Source organism: Narcine bancroftii, chromosome 4 (genome assembly GCF_036971445.1).
Source record: "Narcine bancroftii isolate sNarBan1 chromosome 4, sNarBan1.hap1, whole genome shotgun sequence".
NCBI classification, from domain to species: domain Eukaryota; kingdom Metazoa; phylum Chordata; class Chondrichthyes; order Torpediniformes; family Narcinidae; genus Narcine; species Narcine bancroftii.
This window is the reverse complement of record NC_091472.1, coordinates 47,039,650-47,062,727: the sequence shown is the minus strand read 5'-3', so window position 1 is coordinate 47,062,727 and position 23,078 is coordinate 47,039,650. Positions and strand designations below refer to the sequence as shown.

The 23,078-nt window shown below is 37.3% G+C and overlaps 1 protein-coding gene across 1 annotated transcript in view; it reads right to left on the bottom strand.

Annotated features, from left to right (window-relative positions):
* LOC138760527 (synaptotagmin-14-like) overlaps positions 1 to 23,078 on the bottom strand; it is a 158,630-nt gene that overhangs the window by 48,953 nt on the left and 86,599 nt on the right. Inside the window, exon 4 of the mRNA XM_069931173.1 lies at positions 2,626 to 2,903. Coding sequence (XP_069787274.1) covers positions 2,626 to 2,903 — 278 coding nt within the window. The remainder of the gene's footprint in view (positions 1 to 2,625; positions 2,904 to 23,078) is intronic.

Here is a 23,078-nt window from a genome sequence, read left to right as displayed (position 1 = left end):
AATAATTAATCCCTTATTGATTTTTTGAAAAGATAATCCTTTTTTAAATAGTATTATTTGGGAATCTCTAAATTGGGGGATTGTTATGATAATAACAATTAATGATTAAATATGATATACCTCACAATACATTATTTTGTTATTTACAATTGAGTGCTTCTTTAAGAAAGAAACTAGGATCAGAAATGATTTTGAAAGTTATTTCAAATTTGGAAAAAATTATGGTTGATGGAATGATTAAAAATTTCATTTCAATTGCATATATATTATTAGAAGAACAAACATCTAAAGTAGGCTTGTTTAATTCAAAAGAAAGATGGAAATGAGATTTGGACATGATAATAGATCAATAATTTGTGTAAAGAAGTTATGACATATACTATTAATGTACGATATAGATTACTTCATTATAATTTTTTACATCAACTGTATATTACTCCACAAAAATTGAGTAGATGGAGATCAGATCTATCAGATCAATGTTTTAGATGTGGAACAGAAATTGGAACTTTTCTTCATTCTACGTGGTCTTGTTCAAAGGTCAACTCTTTTTGGGTTTCTATATGTAAATTTTTGCAATGGATAACGGAAGTGCATTTTCCTTTAGATCCTGAATTATTTTTGTGATGAAAGTTTTGAAGTGTCACTCCTAAATTATCGCTGTCAGATTTTCAATTAAAATTTATTGTTGGTTTTAATAATAGCAAGAAAATATTTCACTGTAATATGGAAATCTGATGTTTCATTAACATTAGATAGACAGTATGCTGACATTCAAAGTTGTACTCCATTAGAAAAAATTACATATAATTTAAGGGACAAATATTCTTTATTTTTGCAAATTTGGGGTCCGTATGCTAAAATAATGAAATTAAAATTATGATTTTATTAATTTATTTTTCCTGATCAGTGAAGTTTTCCATGAATGTCTAATAATTATGAATTTTTTGAGATCTCTGAATGTCAACTGATGCAATCCAAATTAATTATTTGTAATCATTTTATAATGAAATATCATACATTTTCATTTTGGGATTAGATTAGTTTAGGGGGGAGGGTGGGTTAAAAGGGGTTTTAGTTTTTATTTGTAACAGTTGTTTTTTTTCTTTTTCTTTTAGTTTTTAGGTTTTTTTAATAGTTTCAGCATATATTTGTTAATATTTTTATTATGTTATTATGGTATAATATTGTTAATTCTTGATATTATATATGTTGAATAAATAAAATCTTCAAAAAAAGATGAGAAATTTGTTTAAGCACTTACCTGCACTTACCTTTTTACTCAGGGAAATCAAACCTGAGGAATGAGGCACTTATTACTGAAGCTAACCTTGACTGAATGTGTCCTACCAATGGTTTTAGTGGCAAGTCTAGCTGTGGAATAGGGAGCTTGATGCACCTGACTCTGACTTCTGTAGTTCAATGCATAGATGAGAAAGTCAGAAATAAGCATAGCTACAAGGAGGACATAGCTGGAGGTTCTCTTTGGAACCATCTACAGATTCCTGGGTGTCAATATCTCTGAGGGTGTGTCCTGGAGCTTCCATGTTGATGCAATCACAAAAAAGGCTCGACAGTGACTACATTTTGTGAGGGGTTTGAAGAGATTCGGTATGTCACCAAAGACTCTTGAAAACTTTTACAGGTGTACTGTGGAGAGCTTTCTGGCTGGTTGCATCACTGTCTGGTATGGAGGTGGCAATACACAAGACAAGAAGTAACTTCAGAGGGCACCAGACAACTCCACTGAGAACATATACAAGGGGCGCTTTCTCAAGAAAGCAGCCTCTATCCTCAAGGACTCCCACCACTCAGGCCATGCCCTGTTCACTCTGCTACCATAAGGAAAAAGTACAGGAGCCTAAAAAAAAGACGAGCACTCAGCAGCACAAGGACAGCTTTTTTCCCACTGCCAACAGATTCCTGAATGATCAATGAACCAAAGACACTGTCTTATTTTGACTTTTCGTGCAGTATTTTAATTATTTTTCATAAGGTGGTTTAAATGAATGTTTGCACTAAGACGCTGCTGTTGCAAAACAACAAATTTTGTGACTTGTTCATGACAATAAATTCTGATTGTGATCAGAGTGATTTCTTCCTACCCATTTCCATATTTTCTTTTGAGTTCCATTACTGAATGAACTGCCATAGCCATTTAGAGGAATGTACTCCATAAAACTAATAGTGGCACAGAGTCTTCTCAGAGACAGCCCTACTTTATCACTGTAACTCCACCAGAAGTCCAGGAAATAGTCCATCTATCTACTAAAATGCAGTGGAAGCACTCCCAACAAAAATTCTATCCATTTTTTTCACTATTTAAGCTAAAAGGTAACACTGATAATTTGGGGAATCTGTACAGAACTCTATTTACTCTAATTTTGCAGTAGAGAAGAAAAGGAAATCTGCTAGGTTCTTAGGTGGATAATTTAGTTGATGAAAAATTAAATGAGATAAATTTAAATAAATGCACAGAGAGATTTTAATCAGTTAAATATAAGAAGTTCATTTAAGAAAGGATAGATATTTGCAGACACACTATAATGAAGATTTTAAATAAATTTGTAAATAATTGAAATTAAACAATTCAATAAATCACATGAAAATGTTCTTCCTTATTACCTCTGGACTGAGAATGGCAGTGCTATCGCTGGGAACATCCTCTTCATATCCTTTTTGATGGTAGCTTTCTGTCTCACGGCCTACACTTCCCTCGCTTGGGCACTTACTGTATGAGCAACGTGGACTATTGCAATCTGCACTGGAATGAGACAGTTCACACTTGTCATCAAGTTCTGATGGTGTGTACGAGAGATGCGGTGATCCATTATCATCCTGATATGGAGGAGGCTGAAGTTCATCAAGTGGGGGTGTCCTCCTCATTCTCTGAATACAGTGCTCTGATTAGAATAAACATTATAAATTAATTGAACAAAAATATTTTACATTAAAAATAAAATTTACGAGGGAACGGAGTGATAGTGATCAAAGAATTAAATGGCGCATTTTACATTACATGAACTCTTCTAAATTAATCAAATTATTCATCCTATTACTCTACTTGATATTTAAACAACATGTATATTTTAATAAACATCTAACAGTTTATCCATTATTTTAAAAGATGATAAATGACAATGCACCTCTAAATTGAAAGATTTTACTTTACCCGCAATTTCTTTGGCATAAGATGTAATGTAGTGGAAAAACAATCATAAAAACTCTTGAAATTCATTGGCTCTTGATGGCAATGCCATAGGCAATTGTTGGGTACAGATAGTTTCCACACTTCCAGGTAAAAACTCTTCAAATATAAGATACAAGAGTGGTCCTTGGACCATCTTAATCCACCTTGTATCAGCAATACTTTTCTTTTCAAGTGCAAGTGTTTTTTCCAAATTGTATACCAAGATATAGAGTAAAGATTACTTTGTGGTGCCATTGAAAAGCAAGAAAAGAATCATCATGGTCTAGTGCCATTCTGCAAAAAGAGTAAAGAAAGAATGGAAACCCCTTCAGGCACAGCAAATGATCAAGGATTATGCCACCACCTCTGATGTAGCCGCCTTTCTATATCCGGCTACCTTTTCTCCGTGACACCTCCTTGATCGCTGGTTCTGATTTACCCATTGGCACCTGTTGCCTCATAGGCCAATTCTCTACTGCTCAATTCGCTGAATTCCTCCAGCAGGTTGTTTTTTTGCCCCAGGTGCCAGCATCTGCTGTCTCTTGTGTCTCCACCTTGTTTATTTTTCCTTTTAGGAAGAAACGAGCCTTAAACCTGTCATATCAAATTTTACATTTCCTGTCTTATGATCCTTGTCCTCCAACCAGTACACCCATCATGCAATGCAGTTGCAGCTTTCTTTTGGCTTTACTGAATATGAGTTAAACCTGCAAAAGTTCATACAAAAAGTCATTTTAAATATTTTTGTCAAATGCCTTAACCCATTTCCTTAGTTCAATACTTATAAATCTTTTCAAGTTAATTTTCAAGTCATTGCAAGAAGAAAGTTAAAAATCTATTCACAGGAGAGAATTTAAATGATGATTACAGAAACTAAAGTTGAAAAGCTTTTGTAGTTCTTTTAAGATGGCTCAAACCGAAGAACACATGGGTAAAGCGCATGTAGCACTGATGTATACACGATTTTCAATCAATACAACTGTTGCTTATGCAAGGACCTTAAAGCTTACACACAAAAGAGCCCTGAAGACTAAAACATAAAATCAAAATAACACAGAAAGAGGTTCTTGCCACGACTCAGCATCCCTCTGCAACTAGATTCTGTATTTCTTGACTGAAAGACCACAGTCATAAGACCATAAGATACAGGAGTTGTGGAAGGCTTTTGGCCCAGGCAGACTGCTCCACCATTCCATTCTCCTACTCAGCCCCACTCTCCTGCATTCTCCACATAACTTTTGATACCCTGATTACTCATACCTATTAATGTCTCCCTTAAATACACCCAGTGACTTGGCCTCCACAGCCACCCATGGTAGCAAATTCCAGAGGTTCACCAAGTCTCTGGCTAAATAAATTCTTCAGCATTAAATGAGTGCCCTTCAATCCTAAAGTTCCACCCACTTTTCTTAGACTCCCTCACCATGGGAAATAGCTTAGCCACTTCTACTCTGTCCAGGCCTTTCAACATTCAAAATGCTTCGATAATGTACCCCCTCATTCTTCTGAACTCCAAGGAGCACAGACCAAGAGCCGCCAAATGTTCCTCATATGCTAATTCCTTCATTTCAGGAATCATTCTTGTGATTCTTCTCTGAACCTTCTCCAATGCCACCACATCCTTTTTTAAAATAAAGAGCCTAAAACTGTACCCTACAGTCCGTGAGGCCTCACCAGTGCCTTATTGTGTATGAATATGAATTTTCTCCCAATAGTTTGCCCTTTTATTCTTTCTACCAAAGTGCATGACCATCCACTTTCCAACATTGCACTTAATTTGCCACTTCCTTGCCCCATTCTCCTAATCTATCTCAGTCTCTCCATTTCTTCTCACTACCTGCCCCTCCACCTATCTTTTATTATCTGCAAACTTAACCACAAAGCCATTTATTCTGCAAGCCAAATCATAACATACTACGTAAAAAGAAGCGGCCCCAAAACCAACCCATGCAGATCACTGCTGGTCATCAGTGGCCAACCAGAAAGGATCTCTTTTTCCTTCACTCTATGTTTCCTGCCGATCAGCCAATCCACCCGTGCTGGTACCTCTTGTGCAATTCCATGGGCTTTCATCTTGTTAAATAGCCTCATGTGTGGCACCTTGTCAAAGGCCTTTTGAAAATCCAAATATACAACATCCACTGCATGTCCTTTGTCTAGCCTGCTTGTGGTTCCTCAAACCAATTGCAGTAGGTTTGTCAGGCAAGATTTCTCCTTAAGAAAGCCATGTTGACCTTGGTCTATCTTTCCATGTGCCTCCAGGTATTCCATAGCCTCATCCTTGACAACCAACTCCAACAACTTCCCAACCACTGATTTTAGACTAACAGGTCTATAATTTCTTCTCTACTGCCTCCCTCCTTTTTAAATAGCAGAGTGACATTTGCAATTATCCAGTCCTTCAGAATCATGCAGAATCTATTGATTCTTGGAAGATCATCTCTCATGCCTCCACAATCTTTATAGCTACTTCTTTCAGAACCCAAGGGTGCATTCCATCTGGTGTGGGAAACGTATCTACCCTTAGACCATTCAGCTTCCCAAGCACGTTCTCTCTGCTCACCCTTTGAAAGTCCAGTATACTACCAATATCTTCCACAGTGAAAACTGATGCAAAATACTCATTCAGTTCCTCTGCCATTTCCTTGACTCCCATGATAATTTCTCCAGCGTCATTTTCTATTGGTCCTAAATCTACTCTCACATCTATTTTACTCTAAACATACTTTAAAAAGCTTTTGCTATCTTTTTTGATATTATTTGCTAGCTTCCTTTCAAAGTTCATATTTTTCTTCCTAATGACCTTCTTATTTGCCTTCTGTAAGCATTTAAAGCTTCCTAGTCCTGTTTCTTCCCACGAATTTTTGCTTCCGTGGATGCCCTTTTGCTAAAACATTGGCTTCTCTTGTCAGCCATAGTTGTGTAATTTTTCCATTCAAATCTTTCTTGTTTTTTTGGACTTTACCTGCCCTTCACCTTCCTTAATTTTTTGCAGAAACTCCAGCCATTGTTGCTCTGCCATTCTCCTTGCTAGTGTGCCTTTCTAATCAACTTTGGCCAGTTCCTCTCTCCTACCTATGTAGTCCTCTTTATTCCACTGGTACACGGACACATCAAATTTTATCTTTTCCCTCTCAAATTGATAGATTAATTCGATCATATTATCATCTCTGCCTCTTAGGGGTTCCCTTACTTTAAGCTCCCTTAGCAAATCTGGTTCATTGCACATTACCCAATCCAGAATAGCCATTTCACTTGTTGGTTCAGCCATGAATTAAGAAGCCATCCTGAAAATATTTAATAAATTCCTTTTCTTGGGATCCAGCACTAACCTTGTTTTCCCAATCAACCTGCATATTGAAATCCCCTATGACTATTGTAACATTGCCCTTTTTGTAGGCCTTCTCTATCTCCCTCTGTAGTTTGCACTCCACATTCTGGCTACTGTTTGAAGACCTGAACAACTCTCATCATGGTACTTTTACCCCTACAGTTTCTTAATTCTACCCACAGGAACTCTATATTTTTTGATTCAATGTGTGCTCTCTCCAAAGATTTAATTCCATTTTTAACCAACAGAACCTCCCCACCCCCTCTGCCTAACTTCCTGTCCTTCTGATACACTGTGTCCAGGAATATTTAGTTCCCTGCTGTGGTCTTCTTTCAGTCAGGACTCTGTGATGGTCATAATGTCATTCCCCCCGACTTCCAACTGTGCTACTAAATCATCTTCTATTGTGGGCATTTAAATACAAGACCTTCAGTGTTGCATTCATCACCTTATTAATTCTGTTTCCAAAATACACAAACTTAAATCCTTTTTATCTTTGCTTGCAATTTTACTCTATCGACTGCCTATTCTTCCACACAATTTCATAACAGAGTGTATTTACTTGCGTATCTTGTGCCCCTTTCACTGCCCTCTCATTCTGAATTCCATCCCCCTGCCAAAGTAGTTTAAACCCTCCCCAACACCTCCAGCAAATTTGCCTGCCAGGAATATTAGTCACCCTTTCATTAAGGTGCAACCCATTCTTTTTATACAAAGTCAGTCTGGGCTGGCAGCAAAACTTCAAGTCCCATCACAATGAGCACTAGAATCCCTTCGGACTGCTCAGCCTGCTACCGTTCACGCTGCTGACTCGAGACTGCACCGCCAGGTTCAGTTAACAACAGAATCATCAAATTTGCAGTTGTTGGCTTCATCAGCAATAATGATGACTAACAATAGGAGATTGAAAGGCTCGTAAAATAGCGCAATAACCACAACCAGAGTCTCAAAGTGGACAAGAGAAAGGAAATGATTGTGGACTTTAGGAGGCAGAAGGTGGACCATTCTTCACTACACATTAACTATTCTGTGGTGGAAAGAGCGGAGAGCACAAAATTCCTTGGTGTGCATATAAGGGACGTCCTATCCTGGACCTCATTAGTCAGGAAATTGCATGCAGCAGAGCCTAGACTTTCGAAGGAGGGCAAGGCTCTCTGCCCCCATCTTGACAACCCTTTACAAGTGCACAATTGAGCGTGACCTGTCTGGCTTCGTCATTGTGTGGTATGATAGCTACGAAGCAACAGACTGGAAGTCTATACAGAGGATCATTAAAACAGCCAAGAGGATCACTGGGGTCTCCCAGGTGCAGCAAAATCAGGACTGCCAAGCTGGGGAACAGATTCTTTCCTCAGGCTGTGAGACTGATGAACCGTACCCTGTTAACCGTAAACACCATCCCAAATATTTATATATATATTTATTTTGTTATTTGATATGTGCAGCAATCCAATGAGATCCATTTTCCCCCATAACTTTCTTTTTCTTTTTAAAATATTTTTTATTGAGTTGATACAAGGCTCGTATATTACATATATACAAAGTCTTCTAATGAAGCAAATAACAGGTCATATACATATCACAAATTAATATAAATGTTAATAAAAAACCTATCCATATTTGTTTATTTAACAATATTTCTTAAAACTAATTCTGGATAGAAAATTGTCTATATTAGACAATCCCTTGATCTAAACAAAAGGTAAATTCTATCTAATTTAATGATTGATCTATGACGACCATAATTAAACCCATATTTAACAAGTTAATCTAAAAAAAGAAATAAAAAGAAAAAACCTAAAACTAAATCTGATATAACCCCTCCCTCTAATCAAGGTAACCTTGTAGAAGAAGATGTAAAGATATGGATCAGATAGCGACCTTCAGAAACTATGCAGAGTATTATCAGAGCATCCAAGCTCCTTAAATTTTCCACTCATGATAGCATTCTATGAATGGGCCCCACATCTTTTCAAATTGAAATTTTCTATCAATAATGTTATATCCAATTTTCTCCAAGCTTAAATAGGACATTACATCATGTAACGTCTGTGTATGAGTATGTGAAGAGTCATCTTTCCATTTCATTAAAATTTTTATTAACATGATAAAAGCTAAAACTTTCTCTTGGGAAACAGACAGAGGTATATCTGGTTCATGAGAAAAAAACAAACAAGGCAATTAAAGGGCATGGTTCTATTTTGATCTTAAAAATTGTTGATAAAGTTTGGAAAATGTTTTCCCAAAATCTTCCTAAATTGGGGCAGTCCCAAAACATATGAATCAATGAAACTTCAAAAATTTTACACTTCTCACGTAATGAATGGATCGACATCTGCATGAAAACGAGATAATTTAAGTTTGAACATATGTATTCTATGTACCACCTTAAATTGTAATAAACAATGCCTAAGAGTAGAATATGTAATATTCAAATCACGTTCCCAATCAATCTTAATCCCAGCCATTGAGGCTGATCCTAAATCCAATAAGTCGTTATAAATACATTATATTAATCCACTGTGAACAAACTGTGTTAAAAAATACATCAAAGATATTTAAATTTGAAATTTGAGGAAAATCAAAATGTTTTGACTAAACAAAATACCTAACTTTTAAATATCTAAACATATGTTCTAAGAGAAAGATTAAATTTAGCTGACAATTGTTCAAAAGAGCAGTTACCCGAAACAAAAAGATCTTTATAACTTTTGATGCCTAATCTATACCATTCCTTAAAGTCTGGATCTAAAACAGATGGCTGAATAATTGAGCCCATATTCTCAACCTATTTCTCATTATCGGATTATATACAATATGATACAATGCCTTTATTGTAATTTAAGACCAGACTGTAAAACAGTACACAGTAATAAATGAAATAACATTCCTCCAAACTATAATGCTACCTACACATCACGAGATTACACAAAAACAATGGAGACAACACAAAACTCCGCCATTCCTACACCAGCCAAAACAAAAGAAAAAACTACACAAGACTGGAACACACCTACACAGTGAATAAAAAGAAACAGTGCAAACAATACAGCAAAAGGGGAAAAAAACTACACAGTAGTCACAGCGGAGACAAGTTACATTTTCACACTTTCACCGCAGAACAGACGGAATTCCAGATTCTCCCAGCCAGGCACATGACGCAAACCGCTCCAGCACACCTCCGCAAAACTTGCAAAACCCACTAAAAGCGTATCCTCTTTGGCCACTGGCAGCAAACGATGTCAAAGTCTGGAGGACTCGTCCCCACAACAGAGACCCAATCACCAGAGCAGATCAGGCTGTGCAGTCCCGCAGCTTCCTTCCGAAGGTCTGCACCTTACTTCACGGTTCACACATTTCCACAGTTCCACAGCGCGCTACCATCATTATTAAGTTACACGGCACCTTACCTAACCATTGAAGAAACATCAGGTTCAGAGAAACCGCTGCAGCTACTGCCATGCCGCCATCATCCAGAAGCAGAACAATTACGCCAATTTAGAAAAGGAAAAGGGTAAAAAGAAACCTAAAATTGCTAACATAGATGAATTTTTAGAAAACGTCAGTTCCATTTCTACCCAAGGAGGGCCATTCACTAATTTATCAAAATGTACTAATAAAAGTAGATTACATATTTAATTGCCCAATAATAAAATCAAAAATTTGGAAGTGATAATCCCTCATTCCTTTTAGTCTTTTGAAGATGGGCTTTATTTATATATGGTTGTTTTCCCTGCCATATGTGTGAAGAAACAATCGAATCTAATGAGTCAACCATAGATGAGAAATGAAAATTGGTAAGGCTTGAAATAAGTATAGCAATTTAAGTAAAATGTTCATTTTAATCAAATTGATATGTCTAATAATTGTAATAGATAATGGTGGCCATCCCAGTAATAGTACTTCAATCTGATCAAGTTAATAGCAAAAAATTTTCTTTTAATAAATTTTTATAACTTTTGGGTGGAGAGCAGGAGGGTTAAGCTAGTGGAATTGTTCAAGTGAACCGGTGCGGACTCAAAGGGCCGACATGGCCTGTTTCTGCGCTGTAAACGGTTATATGGTTATAATTGTAATTCCTAAATATTGGAATTGGTCTTTCACTATTTTTAATGGGAAATTAGGATACCTTGAAAAAGATCCTTTTGGGGTAATAATTTTTCCCCATAACTTTCCAAGTCATTTCCTTTTAATTCCCTATCCAAATCCCCTTAGAAATCCCTGACTGACTTTTTTTCTATCATCAGTTCAGGCACATTGTAGATTTTCAATTTAGCAGCCAGCATACTTCAGACAGAAATCAAAATCAAGAGGAAAATGACAATCAAAAATTGAACTCCCTAAGCTTTATTTCAAAAAGACATTTCCTCATTCTAATAGATGCAATAATAGAGATGATTCATTAATTCATATGTTTTAGACATGCCAGAGGCTTGAGAAATACTGGAATGAAGTATTTCAAACCTTTTCTGTACTTTTTAAAGTTAATTTTAAGGATAATCTTTCAACTGCCTTGTTTGGTATTGTTGGAGAGAATGGCATAACTCTTACGGCATCTGATTTGTTATATATTAGTTTTTACTTTACTTATGGCTAAGCAGGCAGTGTTGCTCTACTTATGGCTAAGCAGGCAGTGTTGCTCAGATGGAAGGACATTGCTTGCCTATTCATGCGCAATGATTTGAATTTAAATTTTCAAACATTGCAGGGACCTTTTATGAATTATTTTCAGAATCTCTGATTTGATATGAATGCAGAAGTGTTGAAATGCAGGAAGGTAATTTATCACTTTGATAAGGAATTCTTTTTTCCTCACCTCGCCAAACAACTTTGTTTTTGGTAGTGGGTTTAGATATTTTATAATAAAATATTGCTGTAATATAATATGTTTAATTAAGAATGTAGGAAACTTTGATGAATTGGTTTGATCTAAGTGTAATGTATTTTTTTTAACTTTTAATATGTATTCTTATGTTCTCTGTATTTTTCAATGTGGAGCTTCAATTTCAATAAATTGAAAAAGAAAAAAGACCTTTGAAACATTGTTGATTTTCTCTCCCTTAGAATTAGAATCAAACAGCACCTAATTAGATTTAGGTACAACCCCTGACTCCAATACTCTTGGAAATTCCACAACCTTAATTAATCTTGCATTATTTATAATTTCTGTTACTTACAGAGAAAATGAATAATACACGCTGAGTAGAATGTTTCTCTAACATTTGGTTGATTCTGGAAGTTTCTATAAAAAAAGCTCTAGGCAATTTTATAACAACCAAACATATATTTGCCTATCTATATGTCCTTGGAATTTTTTAAAACTTTCCCTCTTCCTTAAAATAAAATCTCCTTATGTTAAGACTATTGTTCATAGACTACAGCTCTGCCTTCAATACCATGGCCCCTAACAAACTCACTCCCAAACCTTGGAATCTAGGCCTCAGCACCCTCCTCTGCAAATGGATCCTTGACTTCCTCTTTAACAGACCGGAACCAGAAGAGATGGGTAACAACATCTGCTCCACAATCACTCTCAACACCAGCACTCAAGATGTGTACTCAGTTCTTTGCTACTCCATCAACATCTGTGACTGTGCAGCCAAATGGCACTCCAACTCCACATTCAAATTCGGTAACAGAACTGCAGTAGTAGATTGGGTATTAAATAACAACAAGACAAAATAAAAGAAGGAGAATAAAGAAAGGAAGGAGAATGAAAGTTTGGTGGTATGGTGACAAGATAGCAACCTCTTCCTCAACGTCAATAAGATGAAGGAGATGATCACTGATTTCATAGTAGAGGGGCAGAAACCACGATCTTGTCCATATCAATGGTGCTAAGTGGAAAGAGCATATAGCATCAAATTCTAAGGAATAAACATCACCAGTGGACTCTCCTGGTCCAAACTGGTGATACAATGATCAAGAAAGCATACCAACACCTCTACTTTCTTAGAAAGTGAAAGAAATTTGGCATGACCGCCTTGTACTTCAACAAGCATAATTGCTGGTTGCATCATAGTGTGGTTTGAATGTTGTTCTGTTCTGCTCAAGATTAGAAGATGCTTCAGAAGATAGTGAATGGACCTTAGAAATCACACAAATACTCATCTGCATCTCTCGTTGACCAGGAAAGGTAGCTAATATACCCATATACCCCATCGCAATTAATTTTATTTCAATTTCCAAATTATAAAATTATGTTTTAATGTGGATAATGTACTTCTAAATCAAAATTATAAATGAGCCAAGCAGTACCAATAATAGACAAAACACCAAGCTATTGGAATTGGGAGGCTGTCAAGCAGGTGATGGGAAACATTATGTAAAGCAGCAAATGCATAACTTATGATAGCAAAAATTACTCAAAACATACACAAATAATCTGAGATAAACTGTGTTGATGTTCATAGTATTTACAAATCATCTTTCATTCTATTCATCTCGATTCAGTTCCTCAGTATATTTTTGCCATGTTCTTATCAATTTTCATATTCAGCTACTTTCCATGGTAAAAACCACAATGTTTTCTTTTTAAAATTTTTAAGAATCTTCTTTTTCCCTGTTGAATCAATACAGATTTTTAAAGACCCCTATTATATTGTGGCGACCCACTTACCAGCAAGCCAACCAACTCCAAAAATGGCGGACATGCTGTGGAAATCACAGAAAATTAACCTGCATGCAACACAGGCTTTTATCTGGGCTGATGGCGTCACTGAAGATGTCACTTCTGGTCCATGTGACAGAAGCAGTGATGCATATAAGCCTTGTACTAGACTCCACAGCGTGTAAATGGACTTCCCAGCAGATACATCAACTCGACAACGTGTACAGCAATTCCACAACATGAACACTGACGTCTATAGTAGCTCAATATAGAATGCTTCACTACATTTGTGACCCTGACGACCCCAACATGGAAAATTTTTCTTTGATGCTTGCTGTGGCTCTAAGACTGCCAATAATTTGGACTTTACAAGTGTATGGTTTGACCAAGCAGAAGCCCAGTTCCAGTTGAGACAGGTAACATCTGATTCCACAGGGTACTACTATGTAGTAAGTGCCTGGATCAAGAGATAGCATGCCAAGATTCCAATTTTCTGCAGTAGCCTCCGGAGGAGGGCAAATATATGGGGCTCAATGTCTGCTCATCCATACCTTTGGCTTCTCATGACATGAGCGAGCGGCCCATTTACTTCACTTGGATGTCTTGGGAGACAGGACCCATTCCATGTTCATGAATGAAATGCTGGCACCAATGGAAGGGCATAGGCCCTGTCTCGTGTTCGAGCAGACTTTCTTGGAGCAGTTGCCAGAAGATATCCACATGCTGCTGGCCAATGAGGTTTTCAGTAACCCATGGAATGTCGTGGCCTGTGCTGACATTCTATAGCGGGCTAAGCAAGAAAGCATGACATCCTTAGAACTGGTCACCAGATCCTGCTCTCAGCAGCAGGACCGTGCAACTCCAACATTAGACTGGCAGCAAGGATGATCAAATCCGTTGTCAGACCGCCAGTCAGCCAGGAGACAACGGGACGAAGATAGCACCCATTGGTGTTTCTACAATGGGGCACAGAACATCGCCACTACCGACCTCCCTGTGCATTTCAGGGAAACACTGGGACCAGTCATCACTAATGGCTGTGGGAGCTGACCATTGAGACAGCCTTTTCGTATGTCTGGGATAGACATTCCAGCCGGCATTTCTTGGTGGATACAGGGGCTGAGATACATCAACTCGACAACGTGTACAGCAATTCCACAACATGAACACTGACGTCTATAGTAGCTCAATATAGAATACTTCACTACATTTGTGACCCCCCCCCCACCCCTTTCAGGCGTGACACATGTAACTGAAAACCCAGGCCATCAGTGAAAGCCACAAACTGCAGTACTATCCAGACATTTGGCACATGTAGAATTCAGTTCAATGATACTGAGTTCATGTGGATGTTCACACTGGCCACGTTTGTGGTCACTCAACCGCTACTGGGAGCTAATTTTCTCAGAGCATATGGCGTGCTGGTTGATCTATAGGCACAAAGCTCGTTCGTTCCAACACTTTCCAGACCTTCGCCCTAGGTGAGGCCAAGCTGCCAGCCTCATATTTAGACTCCGTTACTCTTTAAGATAATGAATTTGCCAGGTTGTTGGCAGAATTCCCCATAATAATTATGCCACAATTCACCTCAGTGATGCCAAAACATGGGGTGCAGCACCACATACCAACTGAAGGGCCACCGCTAGAAGCCTGAACTTGTAGGCTCCCTCCACTAAACTTCATCTGGCCATAGAGGGGTTTGAAAGGATGGAGAACATGGATATTGTACAATAGTCCGATTGCTCCTGGGTCTCCCTGCTCCACATGATACCCAAGGCAATTATCGCAGGTTGAACGAGGTTACCACATCGGATTGCTACCCATTTACAGGACTTCCCCAACCTGCAGGGAGCCCGCATCTTTTACAAGGTAGACCTGTCCGGGGGTATCATTGGATCCCTGTCCACCCAGATGACATTCCAAAAATGTCTACTATTACACACTTTAGCCTTGTTGAATCCAGGATGCCTTTTGAGCTCAAGAATGCCACACAGACTTTCCAACATTCAATGGATACCGGACCCGGTTCAGTTTTTTCAGAGGTGGTTTTAGGAACAGAACATTTTCCGAATGGTCTGGAACTGGACAGAGCTCATAGAGCAATAGGAAGGAAGCCTCTTCTAGTCAAGCTCCACGTTCTATTTTGATTAGGTGTCTGCATTATCAAGATAGAGAGTTGATTTTAAGAGTTGCTGTTCAAAATACGAGAAGTAATCAGGGCCCTTTAGTAGTTAAAAATAATAGTCTTATTTATGCTGATTTGAGTCAAGCTGTAATTAAACATCGTAAAGAATTTAATTCAGCTAAGGCTGTCTTGAGGAAGATAGGATACAAATTTGCTTTTCAGTATCCTGCTGTACAAAATTTTTTTATGGAGATTATCAATCTCAGTTTTTTTTAGTGATGACATTGAAGCTCTTACATTTGTTAATTCTTTACCCAAATATAAGCAGGTGCAAAGTCAAGAAAGGTTTCCTCAACAACCTGTTTGGGTTCCAAAGAGGAAGAATGGAAAGCGAGAGATGGAATCTCAACAGTTGATTGATATTGGTATTGATGATAATCAGGTTAATAGAGATCTGGAGGAAGCATTTCATACTTGAAATTATTTTTTAATATATTACTTCTTGTTGTTCTGTTTGGGGTAAGGTAGTTCAGCTACTGACCCTTCTGAAGTCGTTGGCCACTTTGTGGCATTGGTCACTCCCGTATAATTGAGGGGGGGGGGTGTTAACACTGCTTACATTTTTTTTGTTTGGGTTTTTTTATGGGGTTCCTTTACTTTCTTCTTTGAGGAGATCTTTGGCTTTGTTTGTGGTGGGGTGATTATTGATATGTCTTAATGGCTAATTTAAATTGTGCTACTTTTAATGTTAATGGGCTTAATAACCCAATTAAGAGAAAAAGAGTATTGTCATATATTTTAAAATTGAAAATTGATGTTGCCTTTTTGCAAGAGACACATTTGACTAAAGAGGAATATCAGAAATTAAAAAGAGATTGGGTTGGGCAAGTTAAAGCAAGAGGTGTGGCTATTTTGGTTAATAAAAAAAAATCTTTTAAATTGGAATCAGTTATTAAGTCAGTGGGAAGCTTTTGATTGTTAATTGTAATTTTTTTTGAGTGTTGGACTTTAATGAATATTTAATGAATACTCCTAATATAGATGATGAGGAATTTATGTTGGACTCTTTTCTTAATTTAAATCAGGCATATGATAAAATTATGGTAGGAGGTGATTTTAATTGTTGATTGAATCCATTATTAGATAAATCTCCAAAATTGGTAATTAGGACCAAAATGGCCAAACAGTTAATGGAGTTAATGAAAGATATGAATTTAGTAGATATATGGAGAAGGTTAAATCCTAATAAGAAAGATTTTTCATTTCATTCATTTCATCATGATTCTTATTTTAGAATAGATTTATTTTTTAGTATCAGAACAATTACAAGGCTGAGTTTTGAAGGCTGAATATAAGAGTAGGATTTTGTCTGATCATTCTTTGTTATTAATAATGTGAACTGGTTCAGAGAGAATCGAGAATGTCTATCACTGGAGATTTAAATCTTTATTGTTGAAAAATGCTGAATTTTGTAAATTTATAAGGGATCAAATACAGCTTTTCTTTTAGATTCAGTTGATAGTAAATTTGTTTTATGGGATGCTTTAAAAGCTTATTTAAGGGGACAAATCATTAGTTATACTGTCAAAATTAAGAAACAATATATAGCTGAGGTTAGTAGATTAGAGGAGGAGATAGAAATTTTGGAAAAGGATTTACAACAAAATTCTACAGAAGCTAAGAAAGTACGCTTGGTTAATATGAAATTACAATATAATTCGTTACAAACTTATAAATTTTAGAAATTATTACAGAGAACTAGACCCATATTATGAATTGGGTGAAAGCTCATAAAAGTATTAGCTTGGCAGTTAAAAACAGAAGATTCTAGAACAATAAATGGTATTAGGTATGATTCAATAATTGCATATAAACTTCAGGAAACCAATTATGTGTTTCGTAAATTTTACAAAAAATTGAATACTTCTGAAGTATTAGAAGAGGAAGCCAAAATTAATCATTTTTCAAATCTGATTTGGATTTACCTTTTTTGAATGATAAGGATATTAAGGATTTGGATGCTTCCTTTACTGTTAAAGAAGTAATAGATGCTCTTCAATCTATGCCTAGTGGGAAGTCTCCAAGAGATTATGGATTTACTTCTGAATTTTATAAAGAATTTCAAGACTTATTAATTCCTTTATTGATGGATGTATTGAAATAGGCAACAGAGGTTCATTCTTTTCTAAAGCAATTATTAGTTATTCTTAAGAAAGATAGGGACCCATTAAAAGCAGGTCTTATAGACCTATTTCTTTATTGAATGTTGATTATAAAATTGTGGCAAAGGTTCTAGCTAATAGGTTAGCTAAATATTTACCAGATTTAATTCATGTAGATCAAGCAGGTTTTATTAAAAATTGATATTAAGCAGAAAATATTGTAAAGTTGATTTCTTTAATTAATGCTTCTCGGGAGCAATCTAACCAACCAATGGTTATTTCTCTTGATGCAGAGAAGGCCTTTGATAGAATAGAATGGAGTTTTGTTTTATTTAAAGTTTTGGAGAAATTTAACTTTGGCCATTTTTTTACTGGTTGGATAAACGTCTTATATAGAAGTCCTACTGCTAGAGTTGTGACAAATGGACAGGTATCTCCATCTTTTATGTTAACGAGGTCACCAGCTCTATTTGCATTGATTATTGAACCTTTGGCTCTGATGATTAGACAAGATAGTAATATTGAAGCTATTAAGGTGAAATCTGATGAATTAAAAAAAAATTGTTTGCAGATGATGTTTTGATATATTTAACACGACCTTTGAAATCTTTGAGGAATCTGCATGATAGATTGGAGCAGTATGGTGAAATATCAGGTTATAAAATTAATTGGGAAAAGAATGGATTATTCTTCATGTCGGCATATTGTGAAAATTAAATGGTCAAATCGGATTAAGTATTTTGGTAATCATTTATATGAATTGAATTAACTACCTTTATTGTCTAAAATTAAATATGATTTGAATTGGTGGAAAGATTGACCTATTACATTAAAAGGATGTTTAAATTGTATAAAATGAATATTTTTCCTTGAATTCAATATCTTTTTCAATCTATTACTTGTAAGATCCGTCAAAAATTTTTAAAAAGATTTAAATGCTTTGGTGAGGAAGTTTTTAATGGAAAGATAAAATGTAAGGCTGTCATTACAGAAATTAACTTGGAAGTATACATTAGGAGGTTTGCAACTTCCTAATTTTCAAAATTATTATGAATTAGCACAGTTGAAATTCATTAATAGGATGTTTGAAGTGGATAAACCTTTGATATTGGCTAATAATGAATTATCTCAGATTGGTGAGAAGAAGATGGATCAGTTCATTTATAGATGGAATCCATAATTTACCTGTTTTGAAACACTTAATGGATTTATGGTATAAAAAAATGAAGCCATAGGTACTCAAGGTAAAATTTCAGGTAAAACCCCTTTGTTTCAAAATAAGCTTTTTCCTTTTACACTTAATAATCAACTTTTGAAGTTGTGGGATCAAAAAGGTATTAAATTGGTAGAAGATTGTTATGAAGCAGGATATTTTATTTCATTTCAAAGAATGAAAGAGAAATATGATACATCTTCGAATACTCTTTTTTCTTATTATCAAATTAAAGTCTTATTGTTGGATAATTTGGGCATACTTTACGGTTACCTAGACAGTCTAGATTTGAAATTTTACTTACTGAAGGTGGCAAGAAAAGATTTATAACTTAGATGTATGCTTTATTACAGAATAAAATGCTTAAGATGTATATTCATAAATCTAGATTAAAATGGGAAAAAGATTTGGCTGTATCTATTTCTTAGGACGATTGGATGAATTTATGTGAGGATAATATGACTAAGATTGTTAATGTAAAGTATCGATTGTTTCATTATAATTTTCTTCATCAATTATACTTAACTCCGGAGAAATTAAGGAAATATAAGTTTATTTCCTCGGATTTATGTTTTAGATGTCATAAGGAAGTCATCTTTTTTGAGATTGGCCTTAGCTGTGGCTAGAAAATGTTTGGCAATTACTTGAAAAAATGAGACTACTTTGAGTATTCAGCGATGGCATTTGGAAATGAAATCTTGAATTCTACTAGAAAAGTTGACATATAATTTAGGTAATAATTATTCTTTTTTTGTTAAAACTTGGAGCCTGTATTTGGATTATATGGGGTTGAATTATTAATCTCCTTTCCACACATTCTGAGTTTTATGTTCTTTTTTTGGGGGCTAGTTTAGAGGGGGGTGGGGAGGGATGGGTAGGTAAGGGTAGGGGTGGGGGTTGTAGGGGGTATTATTTACATTAAAATATATATGTATTCTGTTTTTTCTTAAGCTGTATTTTTTATTGTATGGTTTATCATGATTAATGAATAAAATTTCCAAAATAAAATTGGATAACAGTGGGATGTAATCTCAATTTTACCATCATATACCTAGACGACACACTTATTGCTAACCGCAGTCATCAGGAACATCTGTTCCACCTGCGCAAGGTTCTCACTCGTTTGAATGAGTTTGGGCTGACCATCAACCAGGCCAAGTGTCAATTCGGGTTAGCGACCATCAACTTTCTAGGCCATAAAATCGTCAAACACGGAGCAAAGCAACTACCAGCAAAGGTTGAGGCGATCCAGGCATTCGCTTGGCCCAGCACAATTAAAGGCCTCCAGAATTTCGTTGGAATGGTGAACTTTTATCACCAGTTTCTACCATCATTGTACCCCCTCTTCTCCTTGATGTCAGGAAAGGCAAGGGATGTCACTTGGGATGAAGAATCGTCAGCAGCATTTGAGAATGCAAAGGAGGCACTGGCTAATGCCGCATTGCTGGTCCACCCAAGAATGGATGTCCCGACAGCCCTGATGGAGGATGTGTCCAGTACGGCAATGGGAGGGGAGCTTGAACAATACATCAATGGGCTTTGGAAACCACTGGCTTTCTTTAGCAAGCACCTAAGACCACAAGAAATCAATTCAGTGCTTCTCTTCGAGAATTCTTGGCACTGTACCCAGCTATCTAACATTTCAGTTACTTTTGAGAAGCCAGGCATTTCATGGCTTTTATGGACCACAAACCGCTTATATTTGCCTTCACTAAGGTATCACATCCATGGTTGGCTCGTCAACGTATATTTCTGAGTTCACGATGCTCATCAAACACATCTCAGAAAAGGCCAACATAGTGGCAGATGCCCTATCTCGCCCAGCCATACAATCCGTTCAGACCATAGCCCAGGGCTGGACTACGTTGCGCTCACGAAAGCACAAGAGACAGACAAATAAATTCCGTATTACGAAACAGGAGACTCAAACCTGCTGCTGAAAGAAATTCCAGTAGGCCTGGGGGAGCACAAACTCCTGTGTGATGTATCTACAGGTCATCGTCGTCCAATCGTTCCAGTGGCCTAGAGGTGGCAGGATTTGACGTGGTACACAGGTTGGCGCATCCATCGATCTGATCCATCCATACCATCAAATGTCCAGATGGTAGTCAACAGATTTATGTGGCATGGCCTTTGAAAACAGGTCAGCAATTGGGTGAAGACAAGCACTCTTTACCAGATATCCAAAGTCCAGCAACATACAAAACCCCCACTACAAACTTCTGACATATCAGTGGTTTAACCACGTACACGTGGACAATTGTAGGCCCCTGCCGGTGTCACAGTGTTCTTGTTTTCTTCTCACGATAGTAAATCAGGCCAGGTGGTGGCCAGAGGCAGTTCTACTGGCAGACACCTGTGCCAGGGCCTTCATTTCTGCCTGGATAGCACGTTTCGGTCTGCCAGCACACATCACATCTTACAGGGGTGTCCAATTCACATCAAGCCTGTGGTCAGCGATGGCCACCCTGCTTGGAACCAAGTTCCACCACACAACTGTGTACCATCCACAATTCAACAAACTAGTAGAAAGGTTTCACAGGCATTTGGAATTGGCCCTTATGGCGCATCTGCAGGGACCATACTGGGTTGACGAATTTCCGTGGGTATTCTTGGCCATGATATAGGTGCCTCATCATCAGAGCTGGTCTACGGCATGTCCCTGATGGTTCCTGGAGAATTTGTATCAGACTAACAAGGATGGAGGAGATGCTCACAGCGGTCTTTAGCAAGCTCCATGAGAAGCTCAGTTCTTTAGCGCTCATACCGACATCTCAACACAGTCAGACCAGGTCCTATAAACCCCAGAACTTGCAGGACTGCAAGTGTGTTTCATACAGAAAGGAACATACCGAGTACCATTCCAACATTAGTATGAGGGTCCTTTCAAGGTACTAAGAAGCAATGGTTCGACATACATTTTGGACATTGGAGGTAAAGAGGAAGCTTTTGCAGTTGACCACCTCAAACCTGCCCATCTGGATCTGGACAGACCAGTCATAGTTCAGGCACCTCAGCAGAGAGGAAGGCCATCCAAACAAAAAAAATACAGATTTTGGGGTCTGAATCAGTATTGCCAGTTCTGGGGGGCATCATGTGGCGACCTATTTACCAGCAAATGATCTAGCTCCAAAAATGACAGATGTGCTGTGGAAAACACGGACAATTGACCTGCATCCAAAACAGGTTTTTATCTGGGCTGATGACATCACTGATGATGTCACTTCTGGTCCACGTGACAGAAGCAGTGACGTATATAAGCCCAGCATGCAAGCCTGGAGGCGCCAGTTTTGCACTAGACTCCACAGTGTGTACATTGACTTCCCAGCATAAACATCAGCTCGACAATACAAATAGCGATTTCACAATGTGCACACCGATTACTATAGTAGCTCAGTATAGAATACTTTGCTACAATATAATATTAATCCATTTCTAAAACATATCTTGCTGTTTATTTTCTTTTAAAATATCTTCAAAGCTCGGGTACCATAATTTCTTTATCCAATTCTGTTTCTTTAGCATGAGGGTCAGAACTGAGCAGGGCATGCATTGTTCTAGTCTGACAATTAATCTACGCAGGTTTTATATAAATATTCATGTTATACTCAGATGTTTAATTGGAACCACTTATTTCAAAATGTGACACAGTTTAGATTACTTGTATTTCGAACAAAAAACTGGATGCTGGAAATCCAAAACCAAACCAGAGAGAGCTGGAAGCATTTGACAGGTGAAGTTTCATCAGTGAAGGGTGAAAATGAGTTGAAGTTTCATTCAAGGCTCCTTTTTCAGAACCAGATAAGTGAAAAAAACAAGTGTGTAAGTTTTTAGAGTGGGGGAAGGAAGTAGAGAAGAAAGGACATGTTTGTAACATGTCACAGGCCAAAATTCTCATTAACAATTATCATAAACAACACCAGTCTGAGCGAGAGAAATAAAAATACAGCCACAGCTATGGAAAGGGGAGAGATGAAATAGCTACTCATTTTTAATAAATGCAGAATTAAGTCATAAAATTATCAACTCACCCTTATGAGATGAGATACAACTCCTCTTCAAGCTTATATTGGACATGGAGGAGTCACGTGATGGAGTAGTGGGCGGACAGTGAACTCCAGCCCTCTCCAGAAAAGTCGGGAAAAACAAAGGAAAACACAAAGGCACAGAAATAAAAGTTAAAGAAAAGTGAGTATAAAGGTGGAAAGAAGATGGCGACAAAAAAAGAAAAATCGAAAGCAACGGTAAGAAGAGAGGAAGAGAAGACAACGGAGGAAGAAGGTGAAGGCCTTACCTGTTCGAAGAGGCCCGCTGTGGAGAGAGAAACCCGCTCCCTCAGGTCGGTAGATAATGGACTACAAAAATGGCTCACTGAGCCGAGTAAAAGTGCGCAACCGCGCATGCGCATGAAAAAAAAACACACCGACGGGAGGGGGGACCAGCTGGG